This window comes from Eptatretus burgeri, chromosome 13 (assembly GCF_056783735.1).
Source record: "Eptatretus burgeri isolate ZD-2024b chromosome 13, Ebu_testis_v1, whole genome shotgun sequence".
In the NCBI taxonomy this organism is placed as follows: Eukaryota; Metazoa; Chordata; class Myxini; order Myxiniformes; family Myxinidae; genus Eptatretus; species Eptatretus burgeri.
Window position 1 is genome coordinate 78,257,797 of NC_140973.1, and position 17,500 is coordinate 78,275,296.

Here is a 17,500-nt window from a genome sequence, read left to right on the forward strand (position 1 = left end):
GGTTTTTGCGATCGCTTAGGACGCTTAAAACTCGGTTGTCGAAATTCTGGAACAGCAATGAATAACTGATATATATATATATATATATATATATATATATATATATATATATATATATATATATATATATAATAATAAGTCTTTTATCAGATTCTTCTGAAAAGGTATACACCTATTATCTGGCATATCCTGCTGGTACTGAATCACTTTTTAAAAAAAAATAAAAACAAAAAAATGGAATTTTTATAAGAAATCTAGTTTTTGTCTGGGACTCATTATCTGCAAACCACAGTGTAAAATCGTAGACCACAATTAATTCAAAATTCAAGCTCCCCTTGGGCTTCTGACTGATTCATGCTTTTATTCGACAAGGACAGAGGTCAAGTTGACGATTTCGTAAGTACCAGTCTATGACTGCTTGTTTGTTTGTTTGTAGGCACGATAACTCGAGAACGGAAGAAGCTACGAATGTCAAATTACACTACATGATTCAGGAGGGTGATGGCAAGTGCTGATTAGATTTTGGTCAAAATCGGTCAAAGGTCAAGGTCACAGTGAGGTCAAATATTCGATTTTTGATGGTTTGGTACAGATAACTCGAGAACGGAAGAAGCTACCAATGTCAGATTACACCACGTGATTCAGGAGGGTGATGGCTAGTGCTGATTAGATTTTGGTCAAAATCGGTCAAAGGTCAAGGTCACAGTGAGGTCAAACATCCAAAAAATGATAACTCGAGAACGGAAGAAGCTACCAATGTCAAATTACACCACGTGATTCAGGAGGGTGGTGGCTAGCGCTGATTAGATTTTGATCACAATTGGTTTAAGGTCAAGGTCACAGTGAGGTCAAACATCCAAAACATTCGATTTTTGATGGTTTGGTTACAGAATCATCGTAGAAACTTCTGGTTTGCGTTGCTACCTTCTCGAGAGACAGCTTTTATTAGACAAGGTCAGAGGTCAAGTTGACGATTTCGTATCAGTCTATGACTGTCTGTTTGTTTGTTTGTTTGTGAACGGTATTACGGAAAAACTCCTTGATGGATTTCGACGAAACTTGGTGGGGGGGTTAGGTATGGTCCAAGGATCATGCCATTAAATTTTGGACTTGGTCCCCCCCCCCCAAAAAAAATTGGGATTATTATTATTTTTTTTTGCATTTATACATGTTTTAAGTGATTTCCAACCCCCCCCCCCCAAAATTTAGAGAAAAAAAATTTCTTTGCATTTCTACATGTTTTAAGTGATTTCCACCCCCCCCCCAAAAAAAAATTGTTAGAGAAAAAAAATTTTTGCAACTTTTTTTCAACAATTTCGATTTTTTTTTTGGCATTTCTACATGTTTTAAGTGATTTCCACCCCTCCCCAAAAAAATTGTTACCCCCCCAAAAAAAATAGAGAATTTTTTTTTGCATTTCTATGTTTTAAGTGATTTCCAACCCCCCCCCCCCAAATTGTTACCCCCCCCCAAAAAAAAAGAAAATTTTTTTTTGCATTTCTCCCTTTTAAGTGATTTCCAACCCCCCCAAAAAATTGTTACCCCCCCAAAAAAAATTGTTAAGAGAAAAAACTTTTTTTTTTTGCATTTCTACATGTTTTAAGTGATTTCCAACCCCCCAAAATTTAGAGAAAAATAATTTTCTTTGCATTTCTACATGTTTTAAGTGATTTCCACCCCCCCCCCAAAAAAAATTGTTAGAGAAAAAAAATTTTTGCAACTTTTTTTCAACAATTTCGATTTTTTTTTTGGCATTTCTACATGTTTTAAGTGATTTCCAACCCTCCCTCCCCCCCCCCCCCCCAAAAAAAATGGAGAAAAGAACTATAACTCTGTCAGCACTGTTGACATCATATTTAATGAATAAGATATAAGGTTCACTTGAGTGACCCAGCAGTATTGGCGGTGGAGGTTTGCACTCTCCCGAGTGCTCCCCCTCTCGTCAAATGAATGTTTTCGTTAGAGTCCATACACCTTCGAGGGCATGAGCACTGCTGAATCGGTCTTATTGGAAGGAATACACTTGGTGGCTTGCCATTGCATTACCATTGGTGGTAATGAGGGCAGGAATATTGTACTGTTGAATGTGTTGGTGTTTATATGATTAAAGCAAAATATCACTGGGTAGTGGTGGAGGGATGGAAGAGTTTTTGTGGAAAATCGCCAATATTGTGACGAACATTCTCCTTATTCATCATTTGATGAATTGCTCTGTTTTGTGGTTTGTTTTGTTTTCTACAGATTTCTGGACCACCTGGAGATCGAGGAGAGAAGGTGACATGGACTTTGTAAATCTAAATAAACATTTCTTGAGATGGAGCAGTCATGTCATAATCACCTCTTTGGAATGTGTACGGTAACGAACAAGGTCTTGGAGAAAAACCATGCAGATGCACTCAGCCAGTCCTGGGCTTGAAACCATGAACATTCAATCAGCCAGGCCTGGGATTTAAACCATGCAGATGCACTCAGCCAGGTCTTGGATTTGAACCATCAAAATACACTCACCCAGGCCTGAGTTTTAAACCATCAAAATACACTCAGCCAGGCCTGAGTTTTAAACCATGAACATTCACTCAGCTAGGTCTGGGATTTAAAACATCAAAATGCACTCAGCCAGGTGTGGGATTCACAAACTTTTTCCGACAATGAAATTGAATGTTGGATCATTTTGCTCAATAAATATATAAATAAATGTTTTTGTGTGCTATTCGTTTAAGCAGGTACCCTTTATCTATTATTTGGAATTGGATGAAGATCTGATCACATTTCACGTAAAATTTATCGAGAAATACAGAAAATTATAAAGGTTTCGCAAACTTTTTCTCACCACTGTATCCAGATGCCCTCATGCAGGCCTGAGATTTTAAACTATTTAACTGCATTCGTTGTTCTTACAACATGGTAATCCTCTCACTTTTACTTTTGCTGAATGTATCATTTTCAACAGTACATAGTATGTTATTGGACATAAATTCACATCAAAAGCCTTTTGTAATGGTATTTATATGGGTGAAAATGGGTAGCTTTTATACCAATCACATGTTGAATTGAAAGAAAGTTACCCTCCATTGTGTCTTTGTTTCTAAGGGTGTCCAAGGTTCTCCAGGACAAACAGGACCAAAGGGAGATAAGGGGGATAACGGAGACAAAGGAGAAAAGGTATGAATTCATCGTGCATGGTAACACCTCTTGACCAGACTCAGTGGTGCAATAGTTAGAGCGTCGGCTCTAAGTCTGGGAGGTCATTGGTTTGAACCCTGGACGAGTCTTGCAAAGATTTCAAAACGGTTAACTTACTGCTTCCTTGCTGATGCTTAGCATTTAAAAAAGAAATCAGCACAGACAAACAACCTTAGTTTGGCACCCATAGTTGATTCGTTATTCCTGTAAATCAACACATTTTATAGTGTTGCATGAGAAGCACAGATGATTGTCCTCGCTCTTCCATGACCCTTGACTGTACACAAAGAAAAGTGAATTGTTGACAATGATGGCAGAGATTGTGCACAAACAATTGCGCATGCCTAGCTGTTCGTGACTGTACGTGTACAAAGTTTTGTGTGTGTGTGTGTGTGTGTGTGTGTGTGTGTGTGTGTGTGTGTGTGTGTGTGTGTGTGTGTGTGTGTGTGTGTGTGTGTGTGTGTGTGTGTGTGTGTGTGTGTGTGTGTGTGTGTGTAAAATCTACGAGCACAATGAGAGGTACGTTTTCTCTGGTACATCCTGTTTTCAAGGCCACATGTTTTTTTGCCGCCAAAGCTTTAGACTTCATTACTAAGAATTCCTCTTGCACATGTTAAACATTCCATAAATATTGCACAGTAGTCCGGTCAGTTAGGGGGAAAAAAATGGCCAAACAGTGACAGACTGGACAAAAGTACCACATTTGGCATGTGGATAGAGGGCACCAAAGTAAACATTTTGAGAAAAGGAGACACGTCCGACCTTGACCTTGAAGGTCAATTTTCAAGGTCAAAAGGTCACATTACACTAATTTGCAATACAAGTCGATTTTGCTCAAAAATCTCTCTGTAATTGATGAGACCACTTAGCTAGGATGGTGTAAACATTACGCTTTTCAATCGACAGTATTATAATGTACTAAACAAATCTAATAACGTTGGAATATAACACCTGTTTTTTGAAAATCTTTAAATTCCGATGCGCACGCAAGAGAAATGCACAGAAGAAAACATTTCGAACAGCATATTAACAGGATCAGAAACTAATTAATTCATATAATAATGATACGAGCGATAATACCGAAAACTGGACGCTGAGCCAGGAAACATCCCACAACGTGGGACGTGACGAATGGTCAAGTGGAAAAACAGCGACGTGTACCTGAACACTGTTTCCTTCAGGTCACCCTTGACCACGGGTGGATATGCTTAACGGCAATGGAATGTAAGTCTCGATATGCGTAAGGAGTTCACGAAGCGCTCTCGATTCGTTCACATTTTTATCTTCTTCCTCGGTATCTCTGTTTTCCACCCTTTTCACAGATCTATGTCTGTTCCTATACGATGCGAGGCATTCCAAATGATATTTAGCTTCCAAAGCGATTAAATCACCACCGGAGATTTTTTTGCGATCAAAGAATCATCCTCGAGATCTTTTGCCATTTGCCTCACTCTCCTATCGGCTTCGAATGTTGTGAACTCGTGAAGTTTAGGTCCACATTTTTCACAGAACAAACGCAGGGATTTGTCAAACGACCCTCTCTTCGGTCGCTGCGCTGGTGGCGAAGATTCATTTTCGAGGGCCACATATTTGCATTTTAGGCACCAACTCAGCTTCTGATCATTAAAACGAGAGGAGGACTATTTATGCCAGGTGGCTCTGTTCACTACGAACGTGTCGACAGCGTCCGCAGTATATTCAATCGGCACAGGCAGCGCATCGATCTCACAAAAACGTTCAACATTCTCGAGAAAACGCTGGTACGGACGTATCTTAGTTTCCTGAAACGTTAGATATAGCATCCAGGGGGCATTTAACTGCTTCCAGTGTGTTTGTCTGGCAAATCAGGCAAAGCGACCAATCGTAGCTGCCACCGCATGCTCCGGCCTCTGCTGAAACGAAAGGGTCGGCTCGGCTGTTAAAATACACAAAATACTTGGGAGGAACTAGCTTCTCATAGTATATTGAAAGCATTTTAGATTTTCCCGTACCTAGAACCTGAAGATGTCGTGATCCATGTGAACTTTGCCCCTTAGGTAGGTAGATTGGAAAAAAAATCAAATAGGGTCAGCAGGTAAAGAAACCATGATTTGTGGAAGGATTATGTCATTCTGAGAAAGGAACCCTTTAAATTTTGGTCCAAGCTCGTCTGGTTCCAGAGATACTGTTTTTTTTTTTCACTCTAGATATACTGCATGGTAAATATTGTCTTCGTTTTCCAATACACTAAAACTGTGATATTTCAAGCTTTTTATAGCCTCTTGGGGGACTCAACAGAGAATCAACAGTTTAATAGTTATCCCTCGGTTAACAAAAACAATTGATTCAACAAAAAAAAGAAGACTTCGCTTGTTGTAATTGCAAACAAAGCCCTTATATGCCAGTTTGATGAGAATGACAAAAAAAAGGAACCATACAAAAGAATTGAATGGCATTCATATGAATGAAAAGACCATAAGATTTGATCGGCCAGAAACAAATCTCAGAAATCAATCAGTCATCAGAATCAGATATAAATAATGATGAAGATAGATGCTGACTGCCTGATGATGTGGTCTGTATAAGTATGCTATGATGGCTACTTGGTTGGTGGTGTGGCCCACGAAGCTCAGCTGTCAAGAGTCAATAATTATAATCATTGATCAACACAACGTTCATTGTCTTATCACATCATTGAGATGTTATTTTCATCCTGTTATCCATAATCATATTAGAAATTTAAAAGAAAGAATATCTCTCAAGACCTAGTGCAGGTATTATTGCTCAGTATGAGAGCTGGCAATGATACAACACTGGTACAGGCCTCAAAACCACCCATGCCTTCATTCCAATAAAGCCAGCCAATAATAGGGCAGGGTAGTCAGACTGCAAGCTCCCATTGTTTGGGGAGGGGGGGCAATAACTATGCTGTGGGTGAGGCTACAGATCTGCATGTCATGTCGGGCTATCATTGAAAATCATTTTTTCCGGCGGGAGGCCGGCGTCGTAAAAATCGCCATTGTTTTGCACAACTACAACCGAACAACATGCCTCTACTACATCCTTCGGATATATGCACGAGTAAAATCTTATTTGGTGTCATAACGTGACCTACCACTCCCTTTTCTACCCCGAAAATGGATTTTCTAACGCGAAAGAATGACATGAATTCAGAGCACAACTTACTACTGCTATTGTTGATGCTCCATAGTTCCTCCGTGCGGAGCACTGTATAATTAGGGCAGGTCGTCAAATTTGCGCGTTCCTCCACACCGATACTTCGGCGTCACGCCCATCGATCTGGGCCAAGTTTAGGCCCGTTTGGTACTGAACAGAGAATCGATCGTCGCCGTCTCCTTTTTAAAAATTAATCTCTGGACTCTAATCTACCTTCTTGCCAAGTTTGGTGCTTTTGTCCAGTCTGTAAATATTTTGACCCTAACTGACCGGACTACAGGTGTACGTTGCATTCCAAAACCATAGACATGGGCTCGGCATGTGGTGAAATGATGTACAGGTGTTCTTCATGTCGCAAAATCATGTCCAGCTTCGTCTACATATCATGGCAAATTCACCATTTGATACTTATAGTTATTCGATGTTATGTGTGTGTGTGTGTGCGTGTGCGTGCGTGCGTGTTGCTGTTTAACTTTTTAGTAATCTGTGAGTCATCATCGTATAGACCTGAAACTGAACTTCTACCTCCAGGCTGGAGATGTAGAAGCCGCAGCTCATTGAACATTCATGGCACTACAACTGTTTTTCTGACTTTATCACATTGATGTGGATTGCTAGGCGGTTGTACATTGATTCTGATACCTGCGGATGTTTTGTGACTTTCAGTCAAGCATTTGTGCACTTGCTGTTTTCTGACAGGGAGATCTTGGGTTTGGAATTCCTGGGCAGTCAGGACTGAAGGGAGAACGAGGGGAGCGGGTATGTCTTCTTTTTATCCACGTTTCAGTGATTGAATTTCTATCCCATTATGTGAACCACATGTATTTCAGGGGTGCATTTAGGATATTCATCGGGGGTGGGGGAGGGGGGCTATGGTTACCTGCTAAATGAGGAAGTAGCAGAGGTCCACAAAATATTAAAGTACAAAATCAAGGTGATGGGGTGAGAGCTGAGAGTGCAACAGTGTGTCATTCACAGTCTCGACCAAGATGTGCCGACTGCGATGCACTTACAGTAGTCCTAATCCAGTCAGACGATTTTCTCTGATACTTGAGTCAAGGAGGGGGCTTGAGCCCCCAGATCCTCCCCCCTCTCTCTCCCCCAGTTGCACCAATGTGTATTACTCCCATTATGTGCAAGTGATTGCATTTTAAACCTCCTACGGACCATTTTATCTGATCTGTTTAGGACTTGGAGTGAAGGTTGAATTTTTTTTTAGACTCTTTCGATGGAAAGCATTTTTGATTAAAAGTTCACAAGATCTTATATTAATAATAGAATTTATTTTAAATGTGGCTCGTCATTCACAACAAACAGCTTGCTGCACATAATCACCACAGAGTTCCGTCAAGTCATGTCCAACTTCTGGTGACATCCATGATCAGATTTCTCCAACCATCTCCATCCTGCACTGCTTCCCGAAGCTCTTGGCAGAGACAACTTAGTTGCAGCCTTCGCCAGATCCATCTGGCACACACAAGGTCTTCCTCTCCCTCTCCTTCCATCAACCGTACCCAGCATGGTTGATTTCTCCAGACTTTCATGTTCTGCATGCATGATGTGTCCAAAGTATGACGGTTTCTGTTTTCGCATGGAACTGTGCTTCCAATGTACAAAGTGGTCTAACTTCTTCGAACATCGATTTCTTTAATCTTCTTGCAGTCCATGGAATATTTAACATTTGTCTCCAACATCACATTTCAAAAACTTCCAATCTTCTTCCTTTCTTTCTTCTTCATTGTCCATGACTCGCATCGATACATTGCGACTGGAAATACCAGAACATTCACCAGATCCTCTTGGTTTGTTTTGTCAAATATTTGTCAACCTTGACGTTGCTGTTCTCCTCAACACTAACTGTCTATTAATTCATCTGCCACATCATCCACTCACTTCAATCTCAGAACCCAGGAAGATTAAACTTTCCACTATTTCCACGTGATTGTCTCCCAATATGAACACGTCGATCCATTCAGTTGAGAAGATTTAGGCTTTTTTTTAGGTTTAATTAAAGACCAGCTTTTTCACTTTCCCTCTTCACTGTCTGCAGCATTTTCATCAAGTCCACTTTACTATCTGAGCTTCTCATTGAGTCATGAATAATACACCGCTTTAATCTAGTAACTTAGCAGTCACCACAAAGGGATTGAAGTGTGATGATTAAGGTTTCTATATTATTATTATTAACGTTACATTATTATTGTTGTTACAAAAACTATATTCCTGTATTAATAAACCTAGGCCAATTCGTTACTCCCGCGCGCGGTAAAAGCCTTAAACTCTCCCAGGGGGAAAAAAAACCCGGGCAGGAAGTCCGGAATGTCAGGTCAGGTCAGGTATGGGAGCAGGCATCAGAGCAGTGCGTCGCTGCGTCCACTTTCTGCCGCTACTCCAGGGACCTCCGTCTGGCCATCCCCCAGGCAGATGCCTGGCCCATCTCCATCTCCTTGAGATGCCGATCAACCACGAGGCACGTGGTCAGCCCATTTGCCTCCTCCACTCACGAGACTCCCTGGCTGAGAGAATCTGGTGAGCAGGATCAGCGTCAGGAAAACGAGCCACATGTCCATACAGCCGCAGCTGATGCTCACGGACTATGCAGGTAGCAAATCTCATTTGAGTCTCTCTCAGCATCCGCTCGTTGGACACAAAGTCCGACCAGCGATAGCCAAGGATTCTCCGAAGAGACCTGGTACCAAAGGAATTAAGTCTCCGTCTCAGATCCTTGGGCAGAGTCCAAGTCTCACATCCATAGAGCAATACTGGAAGCACCAAGGACCTGAAGACTCAGACTTTCGTCCTCCCGCACAGGTATCGGCAGCGCCACACCCCATGATCCAGTGAATCCATGACTCCCCAGGCCTGACCCAGACGTCGATTGAACTCTGACTCACAGCCTGCAGAGACATGAATATCACTGCCAAGGTAAGTGAATCTCTCCACGACCTCAACATCCTCACCACAAACAGGCACAGACAGGACAGTGGCATCCAAGATGTCATTGAAAGCCTGGATCTTAGTTTTGACCCAGGAAACCCGTAATCCCAGCGGCTCCGACTCCTCATTCAGCACCGGAAAGTGCTGCATCAATCACTCGAGAAAGAAAACAAGGAGACCAAGTAACATATAAAAAAACTAAAAAAAGACATAAAATGTCATAGTCCCCGTTGTTTTAAGTAATTTTGCTGCACCGAAGTTGTTGAAGGGGTAGCCCATATTTATGCACAACGAATATGACCGCCAGTCTACCAGTCGGTCATCTTTGATCAGATCACAAAATAAAGTGAGTTGCACGTGTTTGCAGTCATGTCCTGTGCTTGTGCCAAGTTTGAACAAAATCAGACCATGCATGTCTGAGAAATGGTTGGTGACACATTTAAGTAACAAAATGTCCACCAGTTGGCCATCTTTAATGGAATCGTGAAACAAAACAATGTACTTATGTAGATCATCATGTGTTGTCTCCGTACCATGTTTAAACAAAATTGGTCCATACCTGTCAGAAATATTTCTATGGACGCAAGGACAGACGAGACCAAATCCATAAGCCCCCCATTTCGGACCAAGTCCAACGGGGGGCTTATGGATTTATGAAAAATCCAAAGTGGTCTGAAGGTGAGGCCTAAGGAATGAAGCTTTAGGCCTATACGCGCTGTGTCAATGGAAGGCCTGTGATGCCTATCCTTTTGATATTTGATGATCATTTGAACAATCACTTTGTTTGTGTTTCACACTGAACGAGAAAAAATAAAGGTGGGGCATGCATGGCGATTGTGAATATGACAGGTTCGGCAATGTGTTCGGCTTGAAGTGCATGCAAATATAAATATCAGATGTTTGAGTTAGCCTTCTTACGCCGTAATGACATAGTGTGACAGACAGACAGAAAACTGCTGCGACTTTAATGTATAGATAAAGTCTTGTCCACATCTCATAGCTGAGTCTAGCTAGCCCAGGAATCAATCTTGTTGCTCTACACTGAACCCTCACTTTGGCAGCTCTGTCCTTCCTCGGATCAAAACGATGCACATTCTCGGTGAGGCCTCACTAAATTCCTGCGCATTGTTGGCTCTTTTGATTTATAATTTATCTCCCTGCAAATACAGTACAACCTAAATCCCTATTTGCTTTACCTCCAGTATATCTGCCTGGCACTGTGCTGTCTGCTTACCTTCCATATTTATTACCACCGCCAGGTCCTTCTCCTTTGTGACACGCTCCAAGATTCCCCTTGTATTATATAATCCTATTTTCATTATTCTTATACCCATCCCCAACACCTTACATACATTTCCTTATGTTAAATTAAATCGGCCAATCTTTTGCCAAATCTGTTCAATTATCTTGACTTTCCTTAATCTGATCACACACGCTCTCTGTTATCTACCTTACCTCCAAGCTTTGTGTCATCCGCAAATTTGGAAAGCCGACTCTTTACCCCACTATCCAAATCGTTTCTGTAGATTATGAGTAATAACAGTCTCAGTACTGATCTCTGAGGCACTGCACCACTCACAATCTTCCAGCCAGATGTCTTCCTACTCACAGCCACTCTGTTTCTGATCACTAAACCAGTTTTTATTTCAGTTTACTATTCTACCAACCATTCAGGTACATTTTGAAGAAGTAAGTTGATAATCGAAAATATGTTATCATCTGGAGCTAATGTTTCAGAATAATGTACACGATTGGAATTAAATAATACAAACATTGACTTTGTTGATGATTTTGTGTTTCAGGGCAATGTGGGCCTTTCAGGAAGGCCGGGTGACAAGGTGAGTAAACCCGAAACTTTCAAGTCTTTATGGGACTAGTCCTTGCGGTGATGGGACGAGTCTTCACAGCATCATGCAGAGACCCCACACTTACTTATGAACAGTCCAGTCTGGGTTTGATTCCGACTCGACTCATTATTGGATTGATTTTTCAGGAAGGCCATTGTATCACAAAGTGCACTACACCTCTGATGGGCGTTAAAGATCCCACCTTGCCTTCCACAAAGAGAAGACGAGTTATCACCGGAACCCTGGATATATTACAAATTCCTGCCCAAATGATGAGCATTCAAACGTCAGCATGGCCAGATGGTTCATGATAGACTTGTTCCAAAAAAAACTTCCCCGGCCGACCTCACAAGAAGGTGGGATCATAATTGGAGCCGTTAAAGACGTAGCCGTGGTAATGTGACTGAATGACTTGTTTGTACTCGTCGGCATTCATTCCAGGCTGGAGAAGAAGTAACCTTGTTATCTTCGCTTACCAATGAGGTCCCTTAAACAGACGTCATGAGATCTGATGAAATTGTCATTAGATGCATTTTGAGGATTTGTATGGGATCACCAGATTAGTATGACGTACAGCACTGTATTATACGTCTCACTGAACCATCAACATGGATAAGTAAATCAATCTGGTTCCCAATGAGCCAAATCCAGAATGTACGAGTACGTGCACGGCACTTGAACATAGGACTCCTCTTCACATCTTCATGCAAAAATTATCTCCATTCCTCGTTCAACTGAATTTACACCAAGGTGTAACAGTCATAGTTACCATTGCTTTGTGAAGCTATATTTGTCTATCTTTGACTGGGATTCAATTAGGAATTCCATGTGCCGGTTTCATCATGACCGAGGCAAGGTGACTCCATTGATAGAGCACCATTGCAGATGATAGGTGCACCAGTACACAGTGACCGAACCCTTTAGAAAAGGACATTGCATAATAGATTGTCGTTACTTTTTGCATTGTACAAATGAATGAAAGAATGATAAAAGGTGAACAAAGATCTTCTCATAAGAAGCAATGCAATTGCTTTGCAGGGGGCTCAGGGTCCCAAGGGTGACATGGGTCGATCAGGTGCCTCAGGCCTTCCCGGACTTGTCGGCCTAAGAGGTAAAGAAGTAAGTAATATGCACTTCCATTTTCGCGTTAAAACACCTCTTGGATATCTGTAGAGGTTGAGTTGAATTGGAGAGTCGGATTTTGACACGTTTGACACAGTTTCACGAGAAGGACGGAGTTACAGAATCCAAACGATGTCCTTTGACTCTTCATCTCCGCATGCATCTCTGCATGCATCTCCGCGTAGTCCAAGGATGGTTTTCAGAGTGGCGTCCTCATATTCAGGATGGAGGGAGTTGATGAAGTTGCTCAATCCGTGGGTTGAGGACTAAATTGGTCCACTTTTCCATCCCGTATTGTGCAGTTTCATGGCAAATGAGCATTTCCAAAACATTTCGAGCAATCTAATGGAAATTTGCTCAATACTTGGAGCTTGGAAAGTTTATTGTTATTGTCTTTTTTTCTCTAATTCCATTTTCTCTTTGTGGTGTTTAAATATATCAACCCAGGGAACAAGCTACATGTCATTGGAAAGTAATTGCATGGTCAAGCTTTGATTAAAAAAAATACAGTTTTTTTTTTAATCTTTAAGCAAATTTCCAAAAAAGAGGAAATGATATCCAACAACTCGTATCCATTTGATTTCCATAGGAACCACGCAGGTGCATTACGTAGAAAAAGGACACGCCGAGACGAATGTCACAATCTGAGTTTCGATAAAACTTCACCCGAGGATCCTCACCCTCTCACGTCCCGCCAACTTCCAAGCTCCTCCCATTCTACTACCTTGCTGCCCATTTGTTATTTCCCCCTTGTGCTTTTTTACTCCCTTTGTGTTTTTTGCTCCTTATATAAATATGTGTGCTTGCCCCAGTACTGTATTTATAATGGCCCAACCAACCATGCTCAGTTTTGTTGGTCATGATGCACTGAAATCGTTACTTTTACATAATAACGCTAAGTATTTATTTTTTGTTCTTATCTGCCATGCAGGGTGAGAAGGGAGGTGTTGGTCCTCCAGGTCCCAAGGTAAGAAAGAGGCATTTTAACTCTTTTTGATTGTTTTCTGTACTCAAAGGGTACTGATACTAAAGGGAGGGCTGTCATTCTGGTTGAACATCTTCAGTTCAGTTTCCGAAGTGCGTGCTTTCGATCCGAGCTCCAAAATGTCGATTTGAAATTTGAGTCACCAGGTTTCGAGTCCAAATTGATATTAGTATAACTTATTTATTTCTCGTTATAAGCTCACATAAAAGCACTCTTCCAAATGTCATCGGCCCCAATGTCACCGAAGAACCATAAATGTTCAGCCATGAATGGCCGTCAATGTTTGCCACCATTGTGTGCATTATACTTTGTTATCATCGTTGTGTGCATTATATGCAAATACAACTAGCATGAACATGTAGCAAGAGAAACAGACAACTGGTGGACAACAACATTTACAAACTGGCAATCTCGAGTAAGCCCTGGAAAAAGCATAGACATCATCATCATCATCATCATCATAACAATGAGTTCCCTCACAAGGAACTTTAATGCAAGAGGAGGCTTTTAGACCCATCAAGCCTGCTCAATGGTTGCCAACCCATGGTTTATCGGTGTTCTATATCCTTCTTAAATGCTCAGCATCAAGCAAGAAGTATCGTGTTGAATTCTCGGTATCGTACGACTCAGTCGGGTTCGATGGGTTTGCCAAACGGGGCCTCCCAGGTTCGGAGCAGACACATTGGCGATTACGCCACTGAGTCTGGTTAGATATACCAAAGATCAGATGGAGAGATGAAATTGAAAAATTTACTGGAGTACAGTGACCTCGAATCACATTGAAAATAACAGAATGTACCGTATTGATGGACATCTTCATTTTGCAGTGAAATGACTGCATGTAGACTGGTTTAGTCAAGTCAGGTGCATTATACTCCGTTATTACCTCCGCCACCGAAGGTGAAGGAGGTTATGTTTTCACCCCTGTCTGTTTGTATGTCTCCTTGTGTGCAGGATATCTCAAAAAGTTGTTTACAGATCCAGATGAAATTTGGTGGGCAAGTTGAGTGTGTGACAAGGAAGAACTGATTAAATTTTGGTTAAGATCCAGATCTGACTACTAGAATTTTTAAAGTGATTCTTCACCATTGAGGGATTGGGCTAAAATGATATGGAGCACGATATTTCAAAAAGTTAAAGATGGATTCAGACGAAACTTGGTGGATGAGTTGGTTGGTTAACAAAAACAAGCTCATTAAATTTTAGTTCAGGTCCGATTCCAGATCCGGCCTATCAGTGGAATACAAAACATAAACGAATCAGCCTGGCGGAGGTATGCGCTCTACCGAGTTCCCTTCTAGTTGTCGTCGTTTTTCTCACTTTGTTTTCGATTGTTGGATTTAATTTGGGAGATTTTTATTTATTTATTTCGTGCACATATTGTATACTCTAGTTTTTCATAATCTGATTTACAAGCTTCTTTATTGATGCTAACATTAATGACCTAATCACCGTTTCCAACTTTCTGGCATATTACAGGGTAACACAGGTGCAGTTGGATTACCGGGACCTCGAGGCTTTCGGGTATGAGCCCAATCTCAATGCATCATCATCTGTACCTGCGTACTTTATGGACATCTCATCTAACCTAACCTTTTATGCTTTTATTTGTACTGTATTCTTATATGTAGTCAGTGCATGATTATGTTTTGGCATCTCAGGGTCATATCTAATGGGATTAAAGGTCATAATGTCATGTGTCACTGTGCCATCAATTTTTGCATCATACTATCATGAGACCATGCTATTCAGGTTAATGAGGTACTCCATCATAGTGTTGTGAAGTTGCAGTTGCTTGTGGATCCAAAGGCGCTTTTGTAGAGCGAATTTCTGGGGAAGTAATTGGCATGTTTTTCATTGAGCCTGACATCGTCACTTTAGTTACCTTACTTTTGTGCTGTATCATTTCAATAATGTTGAACTGTGCATCTGCACTCATAATTGCAAGTGTTTTACACAATCCATTTGATGAATTACTTCCAAGGTTCAAAAGACTTTGTTTGTTTATTAGATCCCACATCTCAATGTACCTTTCATTTCTCCCGTCAGGGATCTCCGGGAACCAACGGACAAGCTGGAGAAAAGGGAGTCAAAGGCGAATCAGGCTACCCAGCCGTTGACGTGAGTATACCAATAGCCACATTCACTCCATTAAAACATATTGTTACGGCTCGGGGTTCGAAGTTCGCCATGAAGGGAATCGCTTGAGTTCCTCCCGAACACCAGCTCCTGAAGCCACCGACTGCGGATGACTCTGCAGCTCGGCATGTTGCTAATCAACCACAAATGCTGATTGACACCGCCAATCCTGACATGGTTATCACGACGTCATGTGTTACCTTTCCTTTGGACGATGGTATCAAGGGGACTCGTGCCCTCAATGTGTACTTGCCTTATCTTACCTGATCAGGGACAGCCAAGCAGAGCTGCCAAGTATGCACCGGCTAACGTGTAGAGCCAATCGGTGGGGTAAAACTTCCTGGCTAATGCTACTTGCAGACGATGCTGGACAAATGGAGGAAACGACACTACGAGCTGGGTACATTTACAATATAAACAATTTATTATTAAAAGGGCAAGGAAAGATATGTGTACAATAAGCAAGGGTTTAAATACAGAAAATACGTACAGCAGGGAAAGCAAGGATTGGTGAGACACGGCAAAATAAATACAGCCATTTACAAGAGAGGACGCAGTGCAGAGCTCTACCGATCCAATACTCACACATGCTTAACTTATGTTAACACAACAGGTGCCATCAGAAACACTCCTGATATGAGGAAAGTTGGATCATAAAGAGAGATAAGAGATGGTACGAGGTGTTTGCGAACTCTCAATTACCAGGTGAGGTCGATGGACCTGTGCAAACCCAGTCGCTGAGGGGGGTGGGGGGGGGAGGAGAAAAATTGAGGGTATCTGAGGTGCGTGATCAGAGGAGGTGCAAAATGAGTGTGCAGTGATGGGCAGATGATGTGCAAGTGATGTGCAGAGAAGAAACTGTAAAAGGGCAGGATCAGTGGGCCTGGATAATCACTGATGCTGTCTATATGAATACGCGTCTCCAGCAGACGAGATGAAAAAAAAAGGAAGAAGAATATGTGAGAACATAAGCTTATTGATGTGTGAGGAAGTCTGTAAATGTTACTGCTACTGCTCTAATAACTGCGCTTGGCCTGTCGCCTGGTTCTCTTGCTTGTCCAACGCTCCTCTCCGTAGACTCCATTCCGCTCTGTTCCGACCCACTCCGCCAAGCTCCGTCTGTTGAACCACGAACCAAGAACCGACCCAGAATGCACCATCTGTCCGGAACACATGCGTTTTCTAATCCCCTGACGAAGAAGGAGTTTAGCATCAGATAAAACAGATTGATAGGCCTTTCCCAGTGCCCCTATTGGCGTACGGATGATTACTATGGCGCTGGCCCTGCCCAAGCAAGGGTGCAGCCATGGAAATGGCCCCATTAGGCTCTGGGCTGTCCGACACAGCTGAGCTCCATAATTAACGTGGGACTGGGATGGTCGGTCGCGCTCCCCATGCACGAACGTGCACCGCACACCAAATGGAGGCCATAATTGAGCGGAGCGTAACGGCCACCGTCACGACGTCAAATGGAGTCTTGTGTATGCTTGCGCTCCAAGTGAGATGTCTGCATGTCCAGACTCGAACGTTGGCAATGGTGCGCAGTGCTTCCCCCATCCCTGTCAATCTTAAAAGGGGGTTGCAGTCGTCGGCAGTGACCATGGTTGAGGCGATGGTAGTGTCAGTGTCGCGGTGAGTTCTGGCATGGTGATTTGTGGTGGTTGTGGTGGTTGTGATCATTCCTGGTGGCTGTTTGTTACGGTCGTCGGTTATGCTGGGGACGTCAATGGTGAATGTAGGCGAGCTTGGATGATATTTCAATGATATGATGGTTATAATAAAGGAGTCTTGATGCTGTATAAAATGTTGAACCATTGCGATTCGAGTATGGTGAAGGTCGTAGTGAAATGCACGTTGGGTTATGGAGTACGATTCAAATGGTTTTGACGTGCGCTTGCTAATGAACTGCCTGCATGCATGTGTGAAGGAAGGAAAGGTTTGTGCGTGCAGAAGCAAGAGGGAAAAAGAAGGGGAAAACCTGCCTAATCCCATACAGCGCATATTGACCCATTAAATCCATTGCACCTAAGGGAAAGGCGATCTAAAATGAATAATAACGACATAAGTATCTCGGGAACCGCGACATGTTGTGTGCCATTGCCTTTGGGAGTGACGGTTTCGCAGAACCATC

The 17,500-nt window shown here is 42.1% G+C and overlaps 1 protein-coding gene across 4 annotated transcripts in view; it reads left to right on the forward strand.

Annotated features, from left to right (window-relative positions):
• COL7A1 (collagen type VII alpha 1 chain) overlaps positions 1-17,500 on the forward strand; it is a 287,085-nt gene that overhangs the window by 155,203 nt on the left and 114,382 nt on the right. For all 4 annotated transcript variants that reach the window (XM_085853235.1, XM_085853234.1, XM_085853238.1 and 1 more), the window contains 8 exons: positions 2,242-2,274; positions 3,091-3,162; positions 7,039-7,098; positions 11,079-11,114; positions 12,162-12,242; positions 13,177-13,212; positions 14,710-14,754; positions 15,280-15,351. In XM_085853235.1, the coding sequence (XP_085709361.1) occupies positions 2,242-2,274; positions 3,091-3,162; positions 7,039-7,098; positions 11,079-11,114; positions 12,162-12,242; positions 13,177-13,212; positions 14,710-14,754; positions 15,280-15,351 (435 nt within the window). The remainder of the gene's footprint in view (positions 1-2,241; positions 2,275-3,090; positions 3,163-7,038; positions 7,099-11,078; positions 11,115-12,161; positions 12,243-13,176; positions 13,213-14,709; positions 14,755-15,279; positions 15,352-17,500) is intronic.